The 25,106-nt window shown below is 42.8% G+C and overlaps 1 protein-coding gene across 1 annotated transcript in view; it reads left to right on the top strand.

The window, feature by feature from the left end:
- The window catches only part of LOC149440717 (uncharacterized), a 30,399-nt gene extending 5,763 nt beyond the window's left edge, over positions 1-24,636 (top strand). The window contains exons 2-6 of the mRNA XM_089658229.1: positions 2,833-2,907; positions 11,719-11,815; positions 13,123-13,218; positions 17,261-17,399; positions 21,169-24,636. Coding sequence (XP_089514355.1) covers positions 2,833-2,907; positions 11,719-11,815; positions 13,123-13,218; positions 17,261-17,399; positions 21,169-21,306 — 545 coding nt within the window. The 3' untranslated portion in view covers positions 21,307-24,636. The remainder of the gene's footprint in view (positions 1-2,832; positions 2,908-11,718; positions 11,816-13,122; positions 13,219-17,260; positions 17,400-21,168) is intronic.
- Positions 24,637-25,106: the final 470 nt, after the last annotated feature.

Genomic DNA, 25,106 nt, shown 5'->3' with positions numbered 1-25,106 from the left:
ACTAGCAGCATGAGGATTCAGAATGGCCAATATTAATTAAGAGAGTGAAGTTCCACTTTACAAATGGAAATGGTTCATGTTCAAGTTTTTCAATAAAACATCAAACAGATGATCATTGAGCTGTAAGAGTGACGGTGTGTCTGGCCGCTAGTGCATCTGCTGGGGAAAGAACGTTGGGACCAGAACAGTGGGCCCTTTAGGGGGTGAGCACTACGTATATTTACATTGTGCCAAGCTGGACCAAAGTAAGAATGCAATTAAGATCATATCTAGTGTTCAGCTTTAAGTATAATGATTTGTAGATCAGCCTCTAGAACAGGGGTGTCAAACTGGCGGCCCTCCAGCTGTTGAGAAACTACAAGTCCCACCATGCCTCTGCCTTTGGGAGTCATGCTTGTAACTGTCAATCCTGCAATGCCTCATGGGGCTTGTAGTTTTGTAACAACTGGAGGGCCGCCAGTTTGACACCCATGGTCTAGAAGCATGGGGGATAAGCTACTACAATGACAGCCTAACTGCTTAGAAACTGTTTTAAGAACATGTCTGCCACACGGGGAGTGCATTGTTTTCAGTTAGCCAGCAGACTCATAGACTTTCATTGTGAGTAGAAGAATCAAAACACTCCTTGGGGTGTATACTTTCCAGGGGGGTCGTTTGGGGAGGTTTGGTGCTGATCTGGCATTTCAGGGCCTTCGAGGCTGTGGTGGGTGGTTGGGAAGTGGTGGGGAAATAAAGCCTTTTAAAGGCCTGGGGGTGCTTCTTGGATTTTGGGGTCCTGTGCTTGATTGGACTTGGGGGGGGGGGTCTCTCGCGTGTGGTGTCCCTGTGCTTGGGGGGGGGGGGGGCGGCGTAGTGTGTTTTGGGGAGTGGTTCCACATGTGCCCATGGCATGTGTGGGCAATGGATCAATTAAATGACAATCTTTTGTAAAAAAAAAATGTGTTTTTGTAATTTTCCAAAAACTTGTGGTAAAAAAAACCCCCCAAAAAAACAAAAATGAAGAAGTAAAACACAACTACTGTGTAGAACTGCAAAGTAGGAAGCAGTGTCTGCACATGTAATGAGCAAATATGGCTGCTTTCATGTGCAAATACTATTTAAAATTAAACATCGGTAAAAAAAATACATGTCAATAAAACTGCTTACAACAAACTGACATTTTACATCCATACCTTCCTCGTGTTTATAATGTATGTAAAAGAATGTACATTACATTCAAAGCATGTCTAAATGTCAGAGAAAGTCTCAACTTTTTATTAGCATATGTGTTCAATTTTAGTGATTGAAAACATTTAATCCGGAGGGTCCGCAGGACAGGCAGCCAGAATTTTTAGAGGGACGGGTCAACAATGGAAGTCTCGATGTATTCTCATGATAGGTTTCCTTTAACCCCAGAGGATTTACCCCCCCCCCCCCCTTCCTAACTAGGCCATTGTTTGCGTTACAGCACTGTGTAACGTTAACTGACAATTGCGCGGTCATGCAACACTGCTCCCAAATGAAATTTACGTCCTTTTTTCCCCCACGAATTCAGCTTTCTTTCAGTGGTATTTGATCGCCTGTGCATTTTTTTATTTTTTGCGCTATAAAAAAAAGGACACACTTTTGAGAAAAAAAACAATATTTTTTACATTTTGCTATTAAACATGTCCAGCAAAAAAATAAAAACAAATCAAATTTCGTCATAAAATTAGACCAAATGTATTCTGCTACGTCTTTGCTAAAAAAAAATCTCAATACGTGCAAATTAATTGGCTTACATGAAAGTTATAGCGTCTAAAATAGCGGTATATATACTGAGATTTTTTATTTTTACTAGTAATGGCGGCGATCAGTGACTTATAGCAGGACTGCAGTGGACATTCTTACATTGGGGGAACTGACTTGGTTTCACTGATATCCCCAGTGACACCAATACAGTGATCAGTGCTAATAAAAAGCACTGACACTGTACTAATGGCACTGGGCACAAAGAGGTTAACATGAGGGGTGATCAAAGGGTTAACTGTGTGCTGTTTTAATTGTGTCTGTGTGTTGGTGCTTCACTGTAAGCACACTACTTTGCATAGCTGTGCAGGAGCTGACAGGGAGGAGAACTGTATTGGAGTACTGAGTGCTGGGTGTGTTTTACTATGGGGTGGTGTCTGCGTGTGCTTCACTGTAAGCACACTGCTTTGGATGGCTGTGCTGTGCACAACCATCCAAAGCAATGTGCCCGAGCTGACAGGGAGGGGAACTGTTAGTATACAAAACAGTTCTCCTCCCCGCCGGAGATCCTTGGTAATCACCAGGTGCTGGAGAGTAATCACCAGCCGGGACCCGGTGATTGACAGCCGCAGCCACGAATGGCGGCGCGCACGCCCCCTACCCGGAGATGCAAAATCACATATATATATATGTGTGTAATTTTGCGCACCCGTGCTACTCTGTAGCAGTATTTCTGGTACCGGTTAAACATGCAAGCTCCAGGACTGTCACCCTAATCCCTGACTTTCCTACCTAGTGGGTCATTGATCTGAAACAAGTATGTACAGTAGGATGGGACTTCATTCTTGTCAGGCTCCTCTGGTTGCATGCTGCTTCCAGGTGAGTACTACCTAGTAAAGCTACAATCAGGATGACAGTGGTAGCTGGTGAAGTGAGGATCAGGATGACAGCTGTAAAGTCTGCAGCTTCCCAAGTAGGCCATGACACCTTTGATATTTCTGTGAGAAGCTCTTCTCTGTATACTTTCCTCCCCCTCCCGCAGCTTTCTCACGCTCTGTCTTTTTCATCTGTCACTATACCAGGCAGGCTGTAACCTGTATGCTCATTCATGTGTTGTTTTATCAGGTTTATCCACCAGCCAGCCTCCTCCACAACAAGAATTTGATCCACCTCCTGAGAAGAAGCCCCTGGAGACATTAGGTCAGTACTATTACAGGAAGACGCAACAAGTTTTACCTCTTTCCAAGTCACTACCTGATTGTTCTATGATTACACTGCCCACACCCAATGTATCACTGGAAGAACACAAATTGTCAAACTGATTTCCTTCTTAATGCTTTGAGTGATGAGTAACATCAGTTTGGCCAAATCAGGATATGACACTAGCATTGCTAGGTTCCTAATAGACCCGGGCCACCCCTGGGCACTTAAATTGAAATGTTGCAAGCCTTCTAGCATACCATGTCAGTTGGGCGAATCTATATATTTATCCCTTATATCAGTGGTGGGCAACCTTTTTTTTCAACTGAGCCAAATCTGCCAAAACCCCGATTGAAATTTATTTTGAGAGCCACATTTTTAAAACTGAAAATACATCCCCCATATAGTAATTCATCCCCCATATAGTAATTCATCCCCCATAGTAATTCATCCCCCCTATAGTAATTCATCCCCCCTATAGTAATTCATCCCCCATATAGTAATTCATCCCCCATAGTAATTCATCCCCCATAGTAAGTCATCCCCCATATAGTAATTCATCCCCCATATAGTAATTCATCCCCCATATAGTAATTCATCCCCCATAGTAATTAATCCCCCATATAGTAATTCATCCCCCATATAGTAATTCATCCCCCATAGTAATTCATCCCCCATAGTAATTAATCTCCCATAGTAATTCATCCCCCATATAGTAATTCATCCCCCATATAGTAATTCATTCCCCATATTGTGTCAATTCACTTACCTTTGCTCCGCGCGTTCCTCTCGCCGTGTTCCCGCGCCGTTCCGGTCTTCAGGGCGGACTGTGAGAGGAGAGGAGTTCGTCACGCTGCCCCGCCTACATCCTGACAGCCAATGTTTGCCACGCTCCGTGGGCCGGATTAAAAGGTCCGCCGGGCCGTATGCGGGCCGTAGTTTGCCCATTGCTGGGCTAGCTGCAGAGTCCTGACTTTTGGGGCGGCCGCCCGAGAGGAGGGAGGGGAGCGGGCGCCCGGCACACAGAAGAACCGCATTAATGTGTGTAAAGAGCCGCATGTGGCTCGCGAGCCGCGGCTTGCCGACCACTGCCTTATATCATCTCCTTCCTTTCATCATTTCCTCCAGTTGGGTTCTATTCCCTTTCCTATTGTACTTTCCTGCCATTGGTTCTTTGGACCTTTGCTTATGAGATGCCAAACCAAAAAAACCCAGACTTGTGAAAGGCCCTTCAAAAGTTCCATGCAGTGCTACGGTGTCCACCACATGGTATCGTGTGCAACCTAATTAAGCTTCATAGAAGTAAGCTGATACTTGGGATTGTCTTTCATTGGTATCAATACAATCATAAACACTGCCTTAAAAATCCAAGGAGATAACCTCCTACATCAGCTTCCACCAGGGGTGGACTGACCATTTAGAAACTCGGGCACTGCCCGAGGGCCCGGGGTCAGTAGGGGGCCCCATGAGATGCCCCTGGTACCTTTTTAATAGGCTTTTTTGAGTTTGGGCAAGGACACAGGGGCCCCATGATCCCCTATTGCCCGGGGCCCCATGAGTTGTCAATCCGGGCCCTGGTTTCCACCCCAACACACCAAATGAACCATCAGAAACAGCTGGGCCGTCAGACACCACCGCAAATTCCCTTACCCTGAAGAGGTAAACATCTCAGAATACTAGCAGATTCCTTCAATAAGAAAGGCTTAAAGTGGTAGTAAACCACAGCTTGAAAAAAAGAAAAAAATCCGCTGCAAGGTAATGTCATAATGTGTTAGGGCTCATGTACACTGCAGCTGCTAAACTGACGTTCAGGAGCTGTTTCAGCAGCCCCTGAACTCTCCCTAATGTTTTCCTATGTGTCCATGTACACAGTTGTTTACAGTCGTTTACAGGCAGTTGAGTTTACAGTCATTTTTTTGAACACACCAACTTGAGTTCATGAGTAGATTTGACCAGCGTTTAAAAAGCCAACCGCTTGTAAACGCGGTTAACCGCGTTTGCATTTAGAAGCGTTTTTTAACTGTTCCATGTCCCAGATGCTGTCCAGAGCCTTTTTTCATCATCAGAAATGCATGCAAAGCATTTTCCATGTATTCAAATGGACCCGGCACACCAGCGCAGTCAGTTCCAGGTTTCGCGTGAAGGAAAAAATGGCAGAACGTGCCGCATTATGCTCATGATGGGATCCATAGTGAATACAACCCGAAAAGACAGGTCATCTCAACACATACTGCTCTCTCTGCGTCTGCTCTCTCTATACCTCTCAACATGTCTGAAATAGTTACTTATTTACTATTTTTCAGTGCATTCTGGGCATTTTGGAAGGTCTCCTGAGGTTATCTTTTAAAAACGCTTCTAAACGCAAACACAGCTAAACTGATGTTTTTTAACTTACGTTTTCCAGCAGTCAGTTTCCATCGTTCAGAAGCGTTTTCCAAACGCCCCGTGTACATGAGCCCTTAGTATGCATCGCATACTAGCACATTATGAAGGACTTGCGTTAAACAAAGCTCTCCAGCGGCGCTCTGTCACTGCTCCAGAGGCACGGGTATGCCGTTCCTTCAAAGCGAATGCGCCGGTTCTCATAAACAACGAATATCTCCTAAACGGCGCACGTTTAGGAGATATTCATTTTACCTACAGGTATGCTTTATTATTAGCTTAAGTATAAAAAAAGAGTTTACTACCACTTTACACAATGCCTGTAAAACCCAAAGAAAAAAATCTCCTACAATAACTACCTTTTTCATTGGTATTTGAAAAAACCCTTTTCTGTGTGGGGGTGGGTCTAATATAAACTATTTTACAATAAAAAATAATTAATTGTAGCTGTAGTTATAATAATATGTCACCATGATTAAATGAAAAAAGATAATGCATCACCATCGATTAAAAGCAATACAAATCTGTGAACCTGAACAAAGATTCATGTTTTGTCTAGAAGACCATTCTTGGAGTGATAGCAACAATTACTGCAAATGAAGCCCAGGGATAGGGGCTATCTGTAAATTTTTTCTGATCATTCAGTGCCCCTCCATACATTCACAATCACTCACCCCAATGTATGTGAAGTAGTCAGGGCTTTTTTTCTCAGAGAATAGGTGCAGGAACTCTCCCCTTCCGAATCCCCCCATGTCCCCACCCCCTACTCACCTCCGAGCACTGTTCCTTGGTTTCACCCTCTACCCATCTCCCAGTATTGCCCCTTTTAGAGAATACAGAACCAAGTATCATTTTGTGGTGCTAAGTAATTTGTATGGAATTTGTTAATGATATCAAGAATGGCAGTAAAATAGATACCTAGAGCAGTGGTTCTCAAACTTCCTAATGCCGTGACCCTTGAATACAGTTCCTCATGTTGTGGTGACCCCCAACCATAACATTATTTTCATTGCTACTTCATAACTGTAATTTTGCTACTATTAGGAATCGTTATATAAATATCTGATATGAAAAATGTGTTTTCATTGTTACAAATTGAACATAATTAAAGCATAGTGATTAATCATAAAAACAATATGTAATTATATATTGTGAAAGATTTATTTCTAATTACAAATACATAAAATTTTGTATTCAACCACAGATGAATATAAAAAGACCAATCAGCATCCAAATTAAGTTCCCATGGTACAGATATTTTTTTTGCAGTAGTTGATGATTTTACAGTACATGATTTTACATTTACCCAGTAATTATAATTCATGAAGTGTCGTTTTGCCTCCAATACTGCTGCTTTCAACACAGTAGCTGCTTTTAACAGAGTAGCTGCTTTCTACACAGTAGCTGCTCTTTACACATGTGTGACTGGTCCACATAAGTACATTGTGGTGCCAACCCTGTCACATACACCTCTACGGGGTGTATGTGATGGGGTTGGCGCGATGATGTCATCACGCCGGGTACTCGTATGTGGGCGGATCTGCATGCGGGTGGACCAGCCTGGAGACGGATAGAGGAGTGGTGTTTCGGCTCCTAAGACCATCGGAAATATGTGTTTTCCAATGGTCTTAGGCGACCCCTGTGAAAGGGTCGTTCAACCCCCAACGGGGTTGCGACCCACAGGTTGAGAATCACTGCCCTAGAGCTAGCAGCAGTAGACCTCCCCAGCAACAATAGAGCCCCAAGTAACAATAGATCCATCCCAACAGCAATATACTCCCAGCAGCCAGCATCAATAGACCCTCCAGCAGCTAGCAACAAGAGACCCCTCCCGCAACAGTAAATTCCTCCCTGCAAAGATTGACCCCCCCTCCAGCAAAATAAGGCCCATCCCCAGCAACAATAGATCCACCAACAGCAACAATAGAGCCCCACCACAAAAAAGATCCCCTCTAGCAACAATAGATCCCCCTGCAGCCAGTATCGATATACCCTCCAGCACACCCAAGCACCCTTTGCAAATACATACCTACGTTCAGTACTGGAACTGCATTCCTCTTTGTTCCCCTGAAGAAAAAAAGCCCTGGAAGTAGTAAAAGGGGGTTTTGAACTCCTTATAACTGGGAACATGTGTTCACTGCCCTTGTCTGAGTAAACCAATAGGGATTCCAGAGAGTACTAAAATCAAGGCAAGGTTTTCCCTAACTGCCATTTATAATTACATCAACAAAAAAATGGGATATGTGGATACTGCCATTCTTTTTTAAAAACAAGCATTTGTCAAGTGTTAATATTCTAATTTCTGCACAGAAGAAGAGGCAGGAAGGGTCTAACACAAAATCTTTTGCATTCTGTTGTATTATTGCTTTAAACAAAAGTTACTAAAAATATACACTGCTCTAAAAAATTAAAGGAACACTTTTTAATCAGAGCAGAGCATCAAGTCAATGAAACTCCTGGGATATTGATCTGGTCTGCTAGGTAGCAGAGGGGGTTATTAATCAGTTTCAGCTGCTTTGGTGTTAATGAAATTAACAACAGGCGCACTAGATGGGCAACAATGAGACGACCCCAAAACAGGAATGGTTTTACAGATGGAGGACTCTGACATTTTTTCCTTACTCATCTTTTCTGACTGTTTTTCACTAGTTTTGCATTTGGCCATGGTCAGTGTCACTACTGGTAGCATGAGGCGATACCTGGACCCTACAGAGGTTGCACAGGTAGTCCAACTCCTCCAGGATGGCACATCAATACTTGCCATTGCCAGAAGGTTTGCTGTGTCTCCCAGCACAGTCTCAAGAGCATGGAGGAGAATCCAGGAGACAGGCAGTTACTCTAGGAGAGCTGGACAGGGCCATAGAAGGTCCTCAACTCATCAGCAGGACCAGTATCTGCTCCTTTGTGCAAGAAGAAAAAGGATGAGCACTGCCAGAGCCCTACAAAATGACCTCCAGCAGGACACTGGTGTGAATGTCTCTGACCAAACAATCAGAAACAGACTTCATGAGGGTGGCCTGAGGGCCCAACATCCTCTAGTGGGCCCTGTGCTCACTGCCCGGCACTATAGAGCTCGATTGGAACACTAGAATTGGCAGGTCCGCCACTGGGGCCCTGTGCTTTTCACAGATGAGAACAGGTTCATCCTGAGCAAATGTGACAGATGTGAAAGGGTCTTGAGAAGCCGTGGAGAATGTTATGCTGCCTGTAACATCGTTCAGTATGACCGTTTTGGTGGTGGGTCAGTGATGGTCTGGGGAGGCATATCCATGGAGGGACTCACAGACCTCTACAGGCTAGACAATGGCACTCTGACTGCCATTAGGTAACGGGATGAAATCCTAGGACCCATTGTCAAACCCTATGCTGGTGCAATGGGTCCTGGGTTCCTCCTGGTGCAGGATGAAAGAATTGATACCATTGAATGGCCCCCACGCTCGCCTGACCTAAATCTAATAGAACACCTCTGGGATATCATGTTTCGGTCCATCCGAGGCTGCCAGGTTGCACCTCAGACTGTCCAGGAGCTCGGTGATGCCCTGGTCCAGATCTGGGAGGAAATACCCCAGGAAATCATCCGTTGTGTCATTAGGAGCATGCCCCGACATTGTGAGGCATGCATACAAGCACATGGGGGCCATACAAACTACTGAGTACCATTTTGAGTTGCTGCAATGAAATTTCAGCAAAATGGATGGGTCTGCTGCATCATTTATTCACTTTGATTTTCGGGGTGTCTGAATTCAGTCCTCTGTAGGTTGTTAATTTTCATTTCCATCAAACGATGGGGCATCCTTACATACCTAACACATTACCCCGTCCATGTCAGTATAGATATCCAACATGATATTTTCCCCCCCTGATGTGTTTTCAAAGTGTTCCTTTAATTTTTTTGAGCAGTGTATATGTTAGCCAAGATATTGTACCTGAAAGAGTGGCAAACCTACCCAATAATTCCCACGCCTTCATTCATGTATTCCTATCAGTCTGCTCCCTCACAGTGCTCAGTGAGGTTGGAGAGTCTGAAGTTATGAAGGTGCTGTAGTGAATTACTTAGGTTTGAAATGACCGCTTTAGAAAAGAACAGAATTTTTTTTAAACTATGAAAAAAAAAAGAATTTAAAGCAAAAATGAAATCAGTAGATATCACGCACAGGTGTCTAAAATCATTTGATAGACAGGATGGGGAAATTTTTGAATAATTTACTAATTTCTAATGCTAGCCATACACTAGTCGAAAAATTGTTCCAATGTGTTTTCAGAAAAACGAGCACATGGTCGTGGGAGCAACGATATTACCGCCATGTAATGACCGATTTTGAAACAATAAATCGTTTAATGGCCATAAATGAATCAGTTTTTTGTTCGTCTTTTTGCTTCTGGGTCACATATGTCCCGTACAAACAGTTTGATTTTTAATGGGCAAGAAACACAGTTGAATCTTTCAACTTATCGTCCATTCAGTAGAGGTTTTCCAAATTTCGATTTTTTTTTTTGGTTCAAAAATGTCACTACTGATTTTCAATTTCTGCCCATTAGCTGGACAAAAAACGAACTAACTGTCCAAAAGATTTTAAACGATTTTCTAGAGTATGGACACCTTAAGTTTGACTTTGGACAAAACCGTATCTTTATCTTTCTTTCCATCATGTTGTAAACCTGGAAAAAAATACCCCTGCAGTGGGGACCCCCACACTGTAAAGGTTAAATTCTCTTTAAATCTAGTGGGTAGAGGAAGGGGTAAGGACTAATACTTACATTATTATGCTTTAGCAAGTTTTCTCCACCCATGTGACCAGCGGCGTATTTACCATGAGGAAACAAGAGGCGTTAGACTAGGGCACTGCCCCCTGAAAGAAGGGACATAAGTGGCAGGAATGGGGACCTGGTCAGCTCTGCCATGATGTCTGGAGGAGGCTGGGTGCTGCTGGAGGGTGCAGGGATGGCTGGCTGCTTCTGTCATATGCAGGGGCGGACTGACAACTCATGGGGCCCCCGGGCAAAAGGGGATCATGGGGCCCCTGTGTCCTTGCCCAAACTCAAAAAAGCCTATGAAAAAGATACCAAGGGCATCTCATGGGGCCCTCTACTAACCCCGGGCTCTCGGGCAGTGCCCGAGTTTCCAAATGGTCAGTCCGCCCCTGGTCATATGTATTGTTCAGTGGTGGCAGCGGTGGGCTGTGATGGTGGCGGCAGGGGGGCAGGTGGGGGGGTGGAGTTTTCTGATGGGGTGGGGTCAATGGTGTCCCGAGGCAGGTGGGGGGGTGCGCGCCGCACAGGGGGACACCTACTGCATGGGGTGACACTGGACTACTCTATGAAAAAGTAAGTTGTAATGCAAGCCGACGATCCCCACAGGATGGATCCGATCCATCCTGCGGGGATTGTCGGCTTTCTTTACAACTTACATTTTTGTGAAGTGGGTCCGGTGTCACCCCGTATAGGTTGCATGCCGATGATCCTCAAAGGATGGATCGGATCTGCGGATTGGGGAGCATACTGGATTGGAGTCCGATCCATTATGCTCAATCTGCAGATCCAATCCATTCTGTAGGGATCGTCGGAGGGGGTGTCACCAAGTGTTATCGCACCGGGTGACACCAACTCTAGGGACGCCCCTGGGTGGGGGTGCCCGCTTTTAGTGTTGCCTAGGGCAGCACATGACAGCTCCAGCATTCCTACATATTGGCAGTGTATCAACTTTCCATTGGAATAAGCAGAGTCTGCAAGGCAAATGTATGGGAGGTTCAGGGCCCATCTGGGATGATTATAAGGAAGGCTGAGCTGGTCACATAATGGTGATCGCAGTGAAGTGGGCTCATGGCTGGCTGAGGGTAAGTATACTCACCTGCTTCTGTTCTGTAGCTTCACTTACCCTTTAAGGATGGTCAATCCTTTACCAGTATATAAAAGGGAACAATCCTTTTTTATTGAGGGTGTGTCTGTACTTTGTATTTCCATAGATGCATTATGTTTCACAATGTGGGGTAATCATATAATAGACAAACAAGAATTAACAGGATATGAAACAATGAAGAACAGGGCTATGACCACAAGAGCTTACAATTTGGGGGACATGAGGAGACACCTGCCTACTCTATAAAGGACTGCACACTGTTGAAATACAAAAGCTCCCATTGCTGATCTTATTTTTGAAAATGCTAATGGCCTGGCTGTCGTGTTGAGCCTGATGCTTAGACTACTTTCTGAGTCACTGACACAAACACACATGCAGATAAAAAGGTTTTCTTTGTTCTACGTCAATGCCTCAGAATGTATTGAAGCCAGAGGACCAGGATAGGCTGACAGCTAGCATTTTCAGGAGAGGTCGGCAATGTCAGATCATGTATTTTTCTCATGACTCATGTCCATTTTAATAAAAGACTGAGCATCTTTCTGATTTCTCTCTCTACATATATGTACCTTTAGGAGATTTTACCGGCTGGCAGATAAGTACAGAGGAGATTCCGGTAGACAGGAGCAAAGTCCCACCCGGGGTGGTCGTTTGTTATCTACCTGTCTACAGGTCAGTATGGGTAATAGGCAATTAAAGATACTGCCAATATTGGCAACTGAAATCTGATCTATAAGCAGGGGCGGACTGACAACTCATGGGGCCCCTGTGTCCTTGCCCAAACTCAAAAAAGCCTATGAAGAAGGTACCACGGGCATCTCATGGGGCCCCCTACTGACCCCGGGCCCTCCGGCAGTGCCCGAGTTTCCAAATGGTCAGTCCGCCCCTGTCTATAAGTCAAATTATTTACCAGCATGCTCAAAATTTTCATATGCTCAAGAGCCTGCACCTTCTGAAGATGTGACTTTTTTTATATATATATAAAAATTCATGATGAAAATAATGTTGAAACACTGTATTTTTTCTTGTCTAGGAGATGTTTTCATTCTTGGATAGCTTTAGCTGTCAGATCCTGCATCACATTATTTGTAGTGTTCATGTGAACATTCCAGCATCACTGTCACCTCGTGGTCAAAAAGTGGTACTGCAGCATAAGCAAATTATTTATTTATTTATTTATTATTATTATTATTTGTTTATTAATAATAATACTAATAATGATAATAGGGATTAGAAATTAATATAATGATTATTATTACTATATTATTATTATTGTAATAATAATAATAATAATAATAATTACTATTATTATATGAATAATAATAATGATAATAGGGATTAGAAAGTATTATAATAATAATTATTATTAATGTAATAATAATTACTATTATTATATGAATAATAATAATTATTATTATAATTACTATTATTATATTATTATTAATAATAATAATAATAATAATAATAATAATAATAATATTAATAATAATATGAATTAGAAATTATTGTTAATAATAATAGTGGTAGTAGTAGTAATAGTAGTAGTCATTTGTAATATTTTCTTTCTTGGCTGGCATGTTGACCCTCTTACTGAATCACTGTCCCTGAACAAATATACGATAAGAACTTTTGACTTTCCTGTTCTGTAGATTTGTTCCAGGTCAGTGGTTCATAGAGTGCTGAAAGCAGAAAACAGCCAAGGAACTAGCATTTTCAGATGGAGGTCATCAATGACAGCCTCCATTCTTTCATGGCCATTTTCTTTTTTTTTTTTTTTGTGGCGCTAATGAGAATCTCTTCTGTAGCTTTAGCCTAATGAGGTGCTGTTAGCAAGTGGTTAAATCCTTCAGTGGCACAAAATAGCTCAGATTCAATCCTAGTATAGCTTTAGTAAAGATCATTAAATGTAAATGAAGAAATAAACAGCAATGTGAGTAAATCAACTTCTGTTTTCACTGACATGTGACCGATGTCTGCAGTTGGTGTGTGAAGGAACAGATGGTAGATCTGCTGTCTGAAGGTCTCTGGCCTGAACTGCTGGACTCCTACCAACCTGATATCTACATCTTGGACTGGTCAGTGTATTAGAGGGATATAAACATCATAAAACATACCCACAATGTATGTTTTAAGCATATTAAATGTATTGTTTATGTTTTTTTTGTGTTTTTGTTTTATGTTTTTTGTTTGCTTGTTTATGTGGGGTTTTTTTTGTTTATGTATTAATTGCTTGAGGCATCTTGCACACTGCATTTTCTTTTTACTGATATAAATACACACCATTGTTTTCAATATGCCTGTACACATAGGTGCATAAACATAGCCTGTGTATAGATTGGTAAAAAAAATTTGGAAATCTGAGTTGTCGCTCAGTATTCTTGCATGTATACGCACACTTATGCACAAACATGTGCATATGCCACACTTCCTTCATTAAAGTAAAGCTAGAAGAATGTTTTTACTTGTGTGTGCATACTCCCAAATACATGCAAGTGAAATACAGCCCATACTTGCATTTTTATTCTGCCAGGAATGTGTGATGCTCATACATAAGTATAGTGTGCTTATGTGTAGCAAGTGGCATCCCTAGGCAGGTGCAGGGGGTGCGCGCCGCACCGGGCGACACCGGACCCGCTCCACGAAAAGGTAAGTTGTAAAGCAAGCCGACGATCCCCGCAGGATGGATCGGATCTGTGGATTGAGCATAATGAATCGGAGTCCAATTCATTATGCTCCCCAATCTGCAGATCCGATCCATCCTGCAGGGATCATCGGCCTGCATTCACTATATCTGGTCTCCCACAGTACACAGAACATGGAAATGCGATTATTTTAGTAAATATAAACTGCTAAATTCCTTTTCTCATCAGCAGTTAGAGCAGTCTTGTGACTTCTATCAGTGTCCAGCTGAGCACTGGTAAATCTTTTAGGAGGAGTTTTAATTCTCCTCTCGCTGTGCTATGAGGCTGCAGGACCCCTGACCCTCTGTCTGGACAGTACTGATTGGCCCTGTGCCAATCACATGCACCCTTTCAAGAAATAAAAAAAAGCTCTCTAATAATACACACCAAACTGAGCATGTGCAGCTTGCCACCAAGGCTCTCTTCTATCAGGAGATGAGTCAGGGACAGTGGAAGAAGGGGTGGACCAGAGAAGACAGGATTAAACATCCTTTTTACACAATGCAGAGGATTAACCCCTTAAGTTCCACAGTGAGTATAACAAGCATGCTTTACTGCATATATGGATTGATTTTACTGAGAGGCCTGCCCACTAGTACTGTTTCCCAGCTTCAGCGTGTGCATGACACTATCAATTACAGTACCAGTCGTTCATACTTCTTTTAACCACAAGGTGCCGCCGTTTGATGTAGTTGTGTGCATTCAGAAGCTGGGAGAGAGAGTGGTAGGTCAGGGAATTGACAGGGTGGCAAATATGCGGGCTTCAGGTAAAATCTACCCCCTCAAGTTAAATAAAATGAAAATATATCCAGGTTGTATAGTGTATAGTCACCTTAAAATTGAAACATTTTTCGTTTTGGATAAAGTGGTGATCTCTTACAGGCTGTTATTCTGTGTCCTCATTTGTCTCTTCTTGTCCTGGTGACCGCTGTCATTGGGGGTGAAAGTGATGAGAAATCCAAAATTCTGAGTTGTCATCAGATTAGGGATAGAGGGGAAAACTTTCACTGAGGAAACTTGCATCTGTGACAACTATCTGAAGCCGGTCATACATGAGTCGAAAATCGATCGATTTTTCATCCGAAATTCGGACCTAAGAATAATCGGCTGATTTTTGCTCTGTTAATGGGTCAATGGCACTGGCCTATTTTTGTGGTTCCTCCCCTTTTTGGTGATCGGGCATGTTGTAAAATTTGTGAAAAACGAGCTATTTTCGACTCAATGATGGTCAAATCGTATGATTGTTTTTCCGAAAAGAATATGCGCATGAGCCGTGATCTGGAAGGAACAGAAGTTTTGCATGTTGTTATATGGGGTGAACTTTATGACTTGGTCAGCCGATTTTCAAATACGATGATGGCATCATCGGATTACCGAGCGAACTACGTTTCCAATTTTCTAATGAAAAATCGCTCCGAATTCCAACCATGTATGGCCTGCAAGTGTCCAGTGTCACGGTTGCCCGATCGCCACCCTCAACATGCGACAATCGCACGACCAACAATAATACGTCACGCCCGCGGCGTCAGACCCCAGACCTTCTCACCGAACTCATGCTCGAAGGACCGGCCGATCTAAAACCGCGATGTGACGCGCGTAACAATGCCACACTCAGCTGCGCCCTGCACAACGATTGTCCAGCTAATGGAACGCAATCGAGTCACTGGCAGCCTGAATGCGCTTGTTACTGGGTCGGGTTAATTACGCAACTAACCCTTCACTGCCCCCACCACTTTTTGTACAGAGAAAGGGGAAACTCTCTTTACCCAATATGTAATGGTTGAAAAGTCGCCTGTCCAATACGGTCACCGCAGGCCGATTGGGCAGAGGATTAAACAAACACAGTAGCGTTTCTTCAAAAGGCAGGGATTCGTAAATTGCAATTAAGCGCTTTAGAAACAGTTTAACACTTTCAGAAAGAAAGATTTATTACTAAAAGAGTCAAACGGGTGCAATAAAATATTTACAAAAAAAATTTAACTAGATATATATTTATATATAAAAAATAGGAAACAGCCCAGCACAGCAAAGAGATAACAGGAAGAAGTTAAAAGGTTAAGTTACTTGCCATGTTCAGCCTTAAGGTAAGCAGATCCAAGTTGCAGAGCGAAGGGTCTTTGATCTTCTGCTGTTACGATGTTAAAATTAGGAGATCTCTTTAGCTTAACTCTTTAGGCTTGTTACCTGAGTTTTTAAAAGTCCCCTAGCTGGGGGAATGGCGCTGAGTAACTGACCAATCGCTGTTTAGGGAGGGGTCAGTCGGGCGAACTCTGAATTAGAACCAACATCTGTCATAATCCATGACATGAAACATAGGGGAAAACCTGACTTGAGGAATGTTCATTTCCTTCTGTCACCTTTAACTGTTAGGTTTTATGAGGTTACAATCTCTTTCAATTCCTGGGAGAAGCTGCCTTATCTGTTTTATGATGTGTGAGCCTACACAGGTTCTTGGGTCAGTGCTTCCCAATTCTCTGAGAAACACTGGTCTTATCATGACTTAGGTGAGGAAGGTTACACTTTCGCAGACTGCTTGGCACCGAACTAAGGATGCCTTAACCTGCTGTTGACCCATAACCAGCCCACCATCTGTCACTGTGCCTCTCCTGAAGGGAGGGGGAAGGAGAATAAAGGATTGAGGCATACTCCTAATAAAAAAGGGGAACTCCGCGTCCAACTCTGATGAGCAAGTTTGCTACATTCGGCAGTGGATTTCTACAGCATTAAATCTGTGGATTCTTGCAACTGAAATCAGAGATGATTCAAAACAGCTGCAGCCGCTCAGCCGGTAAAATGCAATGACAGGCTGACAGTTGCTGCTGTTGTCTTCTATGTATTTGCACATCTTGGGGCTAGGGACAGATGACCATCCCTGGATGCAGATAGGTTGCAGCCAGGGCTGATCATCTGTCCGTAGCTGCAGGTAACCGCTGGATGTGCCGATACATGCAAGGAGCTGCACCTATTGTCAGCCTGTCATTGCTTTGTACAGATGGTGGGGTTGTTAGACTGAAGCTTCTCTGGTGGCAGGGACTAATGTGGACAGCTTAGTGTCCTCTGGCTAGTGCCACAGACTATATCAGTGTGGTAGAAATGAGTGGCTTAGTGGTTAGCATGTCTGTCTTGCAGCACTAGCATCCTCTGTTCAAATCACGATCAGGACACTATCCTATAGAGTTTGCATGCTTAGGTGTCCTCCCACACTCCAGAAACATTGGCCCTAGTATACATATGTATGCATGGATTAGATTGTAAGCTCCTTCAGGACAGGGGCGGATATGAATGTACAGAATGTAAAGCGCTGTGTAAATTGTCAGCACTATATTAATACCTGTAATAAATTAGGCATTTCTTGGTGGGAATGTTCTGTTCTGTGCACTCCATTGGATATTTAATAATGTAATATATTTTGTATCTCATTATGTCTGCTCTACAGGTATGAGGACAGTAAGCTCCACAAACACGTGTATGAGATGCATGTCAAGTTGCTAGCAGAGGACAAGACAACAGTGCTCTCTCATTTGGACCTGACTCCAGAAAACAGCATGAGCGGGGAGCCTGAGGGGTGGAACACGGTAAGAGCAATGAAGTGTACAGCTTTTGCTGTATTAAATATGCCCCTAAGTCTTAGATGGCAATCTCTTCCTTTCACATAATGCATTTTCCTGCTGTCCCTAGATTGACTGAACTGTCCTGAATTGTGGACCACTGAATGGGGTGGCTTTTACAGCAGACATAATTTCCAAAATATGATCATAGCACAGTGGCTAAATGGTTAGCACTTCTGCCTGGCAGTACCAGGGTCATTGGTTCAAATCCCAACCACAGCACCACCTGCCTGGAGTTTGCATATTCTGCCTGTGTGAGTTTCCTCCAGGTACTCCAGTTTCCTCCCACACTCCAAAGACATGCTGGTAGGTTAATTGGCTCCTGTCTAAATTGGCCCTAGTATGTGTATGTATGAATGTAAGTAAGGGACCTTAGATTGTACTCCCCTTGAGGGTTAGGGACTGATGTGAATGTACAATATATGTATGTAAAACACTGCGCAAATTAACAGCACTATGTACAGTAAGTACCTAAAATAAATAATTAAGGTGAGGCTTAACATTTTTTTAAATGTGTGACCAGGCAGGATTTATATTGCAGAAGAAACATACTATGGAGTGTATTTATAAAAACATTTTCATACCTGTTAAAGCGGTAGTAAACGTCGCTAGCTCACTTACAGGCTTATAATAAAGCTACCCTGTAAGTGAAATGAACTTCTGCGCCTACTAAATAATATATAAAATAAGAACTATAATAGCCAATTTCCACGATTGCTGCTGCTAACACTAATTGTGTTCCCACAATGCAAACAAAATAAATAGATAAAATGATGTAGCGCTGCTAAGAAACATCAGTCCATCATAACAAACATCCAAAGTCAATGCACTGTGCTCATAATAATGAAGTGAATAAATAAATAGATGCAAATATCATTCATTAATACAAAAAGATATATGTAGATATAATAATAGTGCTTCAAATAAATTTGTGTATAAGTTCATATATTTCCATATTTCACACGATCTAACACCATAGATGCAAATCCGTGATAAATGTAAATTCCATGCATTAACTTTCACCTCCAACGCATGTATAAACTGCATGTTTTTAATGAGACATCTCCACAGTAGATCATGATCTCCTTTAGCCACTAGGGGCTGTCCACTCCTCCTCCCATGCAATGGACTTTTAAGGTAGTATTAGAGATCCTCTGCTCCACCGGATACCAGTAACCTCACCCAAAAGAAAGTACGCCTCATATATTGTAGTAGATTAGTAAAAGACTCAATATTTATTAAAATCATACATACATTCAGTTAAAAATTCGATGCGCTTTACGGATAGGAATTCAATCCTTTTACTTCCTTAATCTGCCTCCACCCACACCCGACGCGTTGCATCACTATCACCTGACTTCACCAGGGGAGTTTCAATAGAGGAACAGCTTTGCAAATATTTTATTATATACACCCCTATGTCTGTAAAGCAATAAAGGATTCTGAGAAGCCCAGTGTAAAATGTCAGCATCTGCAGGAATGAATGAACTCCCATGCATGCATGGGAGTTACTTCATCCCAGTGTGGCCAATGAAAAGGCCAGGAGGTCCTGAACCCAGAAGAAGACCAGGACATTCGTTGACACTGGTGTGAAAGCTCTTGGATGTTTCATCCCTGGAGGGGAGGTGAGTATAGTTCCACTTTGCAGACTTGAGACCGTTTTACATTTTGGGATGTGTATTCACATATGTGGCATAAAAACTGTGGCCTTTATGGCCAATGCTATGTAGCCAAAGATAACAAAGTGTATGTTCAGCCAAAACTTTTTTTTGTAGTTTTCAGATAGAGTGGTGAAGGATTTGAACCCCTGGCAGGTTATTACTGCTATCCAGTGCTCCATAGAGCTCCTAAAACAGGTTACAATCTAATTGTACAGATCGATTCTATAGTTTAGGTAGGTCCTCATATTTTATAGTTTGGAAAATCTAAACTTAATTGTACAAAAATTGTAATATGAATGGGGAGCTTTACAGAGAGTAATGACAATGGTTTCACTAGACAGAAAGTGAGGAAAAATCTCTTTTGTCTTTTTTTGGTCAGTTTTATTTCCTTTGGAAAGTGAGTTGATAGCAATAGAACTCTGAGGTTTGATTGAATGATAGTTTTGTTAGCAGCTTTTACATGCCAAAGGTTTTATATGGTCACTTTGGGTTATTGGGATGGAGATGTGTAAGTCTAGAGCTGAAGCCCCCCATATTCTAGTCCAAATATAGGTTTATTCCATTAAGAAATTGTTACACAAAAGTCAATGCGTTTCGGGGGCTGTACTCCACCCCTTTCATCAGGGCTCCAAAACACTGCGTTGTGCCCAGAGTCTCTCAGGGCAGAGTAGAGCCCCCAAAATGGGGCAACTTTTGTAAATAATTTGTTTTTGGAATAGACCGATATTTGGACTTGAATATTAGGTAAAGGCACTTCAATTCTACACTTACCCAGAGACATCCCAGAGTGCCTAATAGCCCCTTCCCTTACATCCATGTGTGCCCTGCAATGTCCCCCCTTACATCCATGTGTGCCCTGCAATGTCCCCCCTTACATCCATGTGTGCCCTGCAATGTCCCCCCTTACATCCATGTGTGCCCAGCAGAGTCCCTCCTTACATCCATGTGTGCCCAGCAGAGTCCCTCCTTACATCCATGTGTGCCCTGCAGAGTCCCCCTTACATCCGTGTGTGCCCTGCAGAGTCCCCCTTACATCCATGTGTGCCAACAGAGTCCCCCCTTACATCCATGTGTGCCCTGCAGAGTCCCCCCTTACATCCATGTGTGCCCTGCAGAGTCCCCCTTACATCCATGTGTGCCGTGCAGAGTCCCCCTTACATCCATGTGTGCCCTGCAATGTCCCCCCTTACATCCATGTGTGCCCTGCAGAGTCCCCCCTTACACCCAAGTGTGCCCTGCAATGTCTCCCTTACATCCATGTGTGCCCTGCAGAGTCCCCCTTACACCCATGTGTGCCCTGCAGAGTCCCCCTTACACCCATGTGTGCCCTGCAGAGTCCCCCTTACACCCATGTGTGCCCTGCAGAGTCCCCCTTACACCCATGTGTGCCCTGCAGAGTCCCCCTTACACCCATGTGTGCCCTGCAGAGTCCCCCTTTACATCCATGTGTGTCCTGCAGAGCCCCCCCTTACACCCATGTGTGTCCTGCAGAGTCCCCCCTTAAACCCATGTGTGCCCTGCAGAGTCCCCCTTACACCTATGTGTGCCCTGCAGAGTCCCCCCTTAAACCCATGTGTGCCCTGAAATGTCCCCCTTACACCCATGTGTGTCCAGCAGGGTACAGGAAATGGAGCAGATCTGGTGGGAGGAAGTCTGGTCCTCCTTTAAATGCTGGGGGTGACGTAACATGTCATTTGATGCTAGGACATTCACAGTCCTGACAACCAAACTATGACTTGGCGGGGTTCACCAGTGGGGACCAGGGGGAGAGTCATGGCTGGTTGGCAGTGCATGCAGCAGTTTCTATATTACAATAAACAAACCGGAACATCTACTGCGAGCCTAATAAAATCTTGTAGCCAGCCAGAGGTGGCCCATGGGCCATAGTTTGGGGTCTCCTACTCTACTGAAAATGAAAAAAAAGTTTTGGATGGACATAGACTTTAAGGTAAATTCTGGTTCATTTTGCTGAGTGTATATTTAAAGTTATTATTGTAAAACCCACGCAGAAGTAATTTTTGATGTGCCTTCCACATTTCACGATAGTATCCTATAATTATCTCTTTATGTTTCAGGTGTCTCATATATTTAAGTCCTATGGACCTGGAGTTCGGTATATTCATTTCTTACACAAGAGTAAGGACCTGTCAGTGCTGGGATTCCACCGTACGCGGGTTGCTGACAGCATTTTATTTGTCCAACTAAGAGGGTGAAGCAAGAACACAGAATGATGAGTGATGGGGACAATATGGAGACCTCAGGATAGTCATGTGTCAGTCATCTCATGTTCAGTGATGGGGACAAAAAGTTGTCCTTCCCCAACAGCGTCATGCACTGCAGTTGTGTGGCGTTGGTGCTGCGTCTGGTTCCTTTGGTTACAAGTACAGTGTATTTCAGCCAGTGATTCCACTGGAGCTGATATGTGAAAATTAATGCAAAATTAAAATAAAATTTGTAAAGGACAGATGTCTTATTTAGAATACCGGGTACCATCAATGCTTTAAAGCCTTTAACACCCCCACCCACCCACCCACAAATGTAGTGCCCCATACCCACATTTACATGTTTTGGCTGCTGGAGCCACCTCTGCCTTCCATTCCTGGAAAACAATAGGGAGAAAGGCTGTGTGCCGAGCTTGTTAGAGTGAATAATGGTCAGTCGGACTCTGAACTTGTGTCTCCCAACTACTCACTAAGGCTGGATGGATGTCTGCAGCAGCACAGCTATGGTAGACATGGCATAGGATTGAGCTGGTGCTGGTATCTTCTAAATGGAAGCTCCTGATATTAAAGCTGAACTCCAGGCAAACACACAGCTGAAATACACATACGGGTGCTGCTTTACCGGACAAATTAGTTGTATTCCCTTTTCATCTAGTCCTGAGATATACAGAGCTCTGCTACTCAGCAAAGTCAGGTTGGTGACCTTTTCTCTACTACAGCTAAAGCTGAACTCCAGGGATTATATAATTTATATATAATCCATATTAATATTCTGGTCCAATGTAAATAATGCGTATGTGTAAGTTGTAAATCAATGTAGTAGCCCAAGCTACTACATTGATGCCCACGATCGTGTGCATATCGTGCTGGGCACCTGCCATTCTGCATAGTAACCACAGTGGCAGAACGGCCATTCCAAGAACACCTTGCATTTAAAAAACTGCAAAGAGTTCTCTGATTGGATACCACCCCTTCTCTCAACCTCATCCAAGGGTAGCCACTTGACATAGCAGCTAGAATATTGTTTACCACACAGAAGTTATTCAGCTATTACATATGCATTCTTACATTAGGCAAATCTGGCCCAATGTAAATATGCAAAATACTGTATATCACCACGATAATTGAGCTTTAAGCAATACAGCTAGGTCACCTCTCTTCTAGGCTTTCATTGGACTGTAAAGGAGCTGCAGAAGATTAATAAGCTCATCCTTCTGCTCACTCTGCCATCTCCTATTGTCAGCACATATGCACACAGCACACCTCCTACTGCTATTCTTTCTTCTCTCAGTGTGTGTGATGCCATGCAGAACATGAAAAGAGGCTGAAATCCAGCCATAGTCATGTAGTTACACAATAAACATACACTATATTGCCAAAAGTATTGGTCGGCCTGCCTTTACATGCACATGAACTTTAATGGCATCCCAGTCTTAGTCCGTAGGGTTCAATATTGAGTTGGCCCCGCCCTTTGCAGCTATAACAGCTTCAACTCTTCTGGGAAGGCTGTCCACAAGGTTTAGGAGGGTGTCTATGGGAAGGTTTGACCATTCTTTTAGAAGCAAATTTGTGAGGTCAGGCACTGATGTTGGACGAGAAGGCCTGGCTCGCAGTCTCCTCTCTAATTCATCCCAAAGGTGTTGAGGTCAGGACTCTGCAGGCCATTCAAGTTCCTCCACCCCAAACTCGCTCATCCATGTCTTTATGGACCTTGCTTTGTGCACTGGTGTGCAGTCATATTGGAACAGGAAGGGTCCATCTCCAAACTCTTCCCACAAAGTTGGGAGCATGAAATTGTCCAACATGTCTTGTTATGCTGACGCCTTAAGAGTTCCCTTCACTGGAACTAAAGGGCCAAGTCCAACCCCTGAAAAGCAACCCCACTCCATAATCCTCCCTCCACAAAATTTTACACTTGGCACAATGCAGTCAGGCAAGTACTGTTCTTCTGGCAACCGCCAAACCCAGACACATCCATCAGATTGCCAGACAGAGAAGCATGATTCATCACTCCAGAGAACACTTCTCCACTGCTCTAGAGTCCAGTGGCGGCGTGCTTTACACCCCTGGATCCGACTCTTTGCATTGCACTTGGTGATGGAAGACTTGGATGCAGCTGCTTGGCCATTGAAACTCATTCCATGAAGCTCTCTACACACTCTTTTTGTGCTAATCTGAAGGCCACATGAGGTTTGGAGATCTTTAGCTATTGACTCTGCAGACAGTTGGCGACTTCTGCACACCGTGCGCTTCTCTTTTTTTTTGCATTTGCTGACCCTGTTCTGTCATTTTATGTGGCCTACCACTTCGTGGCCGAGTTGCTGTTGTTCCCAGTTGCTTCCACTTTGTTATCATACCACTAACAATTGACCGTGGAATATTTAGTAACAAGGAAATATCACGGATGGACTTATTGCACAGGTGGCAACCTATCACGGTTCCACACTTGAATTCACTGAGCTCCTGAGAGCGACCCATTCTTTCACAAATGTTTGTAGAAGCAGTCTGCTTGTCTAGGTGCTTGATTTTATACACCTGTGGCCATGGAGGTGATTGGAACACCTGAATCCAATGATTTGGAGGGCTGGCCCAATACTTTTGGCAATATAGTATATTTCAAGAATTTTTAATACATATTGATATCTGTCTTGAGTTTAGCTTTAAAAGTACCAGAGCATATTTATACATTTGCAGTTTTAGATTTTATTTTGTGCTATTTTTAAAGAAAGCATAAAGTCCTTTTTAAAACATCAGACTATCAAAGCAGGTTTTTGGGTTTTATATATATATGCCGGTGATTTGAATTGTGCCCAGGCTTTTTACCTCCTCTGCAGGCTTCGTAAGAAAGGTCTTTGTTAAATTTGTTAGTCCATTGATAATACAGTATCTAATTTTTGACATTACCAGGAATTGTAATATCATGCATAAAGAAACATAAGACTGAAATATTTGGGCAAGCCCTGATAAATGGGAGTATTTTGGGATACCCAAAATGCATTGGTGACTCCTTTTATTGTCCCTTTGACATCTATTGGAATAAAATTGTATCTTGATTATTGAACAATGATGTGGAGCTTGAATTCTTCTTCTTGCTGTTTTGAACTACAAACCAAGAAGACTGCAGTATTGGCTTTATGGAGCCCCACACAATGAAAATATCAGACGAATGATCGGCCATTTTTTTCTTTTTTTTTTCCATGCTAATCTCCATATTGAAAATGAAGAGGTTAATAAAGTTACAAAAATTCTTGTATGACAGAATAAAAATTCAGTATTGTATTTTTGGACAAAAACTGTACTTATTAAACAAAAATCATATGATCTGGTATCGTACGAGAAACATTTTCATGATTGCCCCTTTAAATAATTTTGGATAAAAGCTGTGTAATAACGATCAGATTATCGTATGATCGCTTTGAAAACGGTATTTTTCGTACAATTTTCTGATCGTGTGTACTAGACTTTAGCCTGCATGTAAGAATTGATATCTACAGCTTGTTACGGATTACCCTCTTTTTTTTTTTGCATTGGTTTTCATAAATAATCCCTAACAATCGTAACATAACTTGTCAAACTGTTGCAGTCATATTATTATATTTTAATTGGTTGTATTCTGCTGTGTTTTAGCAAGGTTCTTAAATAAAGAAATACAGTAGAGAATTGGAATTTAAAAAAAAAAGAAATTTAGTTTTTGCAGTGCAGTTGCTTAATGATTAGCACTTACTGTATGCTTTGAAGAATTGGGGTCCTTGGATTTAGTCCTGGCCAGGACTCTATCTGCATGGAGATTG

The sequence above is a fragment of the Staurois parvus genome, unplaced genomic scaffold, assembly GCF_062004578.1.
Source record: "Staurois parvus isolate SC_StPar_1 unplaced genomic scaffold, SC_StPar_1.0 ptg001058l, whole genome shotgun sequence".
In the NCBI taxonomy this organism is placed as follows: Eukaryota; Metazoa; Chordata; class Amphibia; order Anura; family Ranidae; genus Staurois; species Staurois parvus.
Note: the sequence above shows the minus strand (reverse complement) of the source record. Positions and strands in the feature narration are given on the sequence as shown.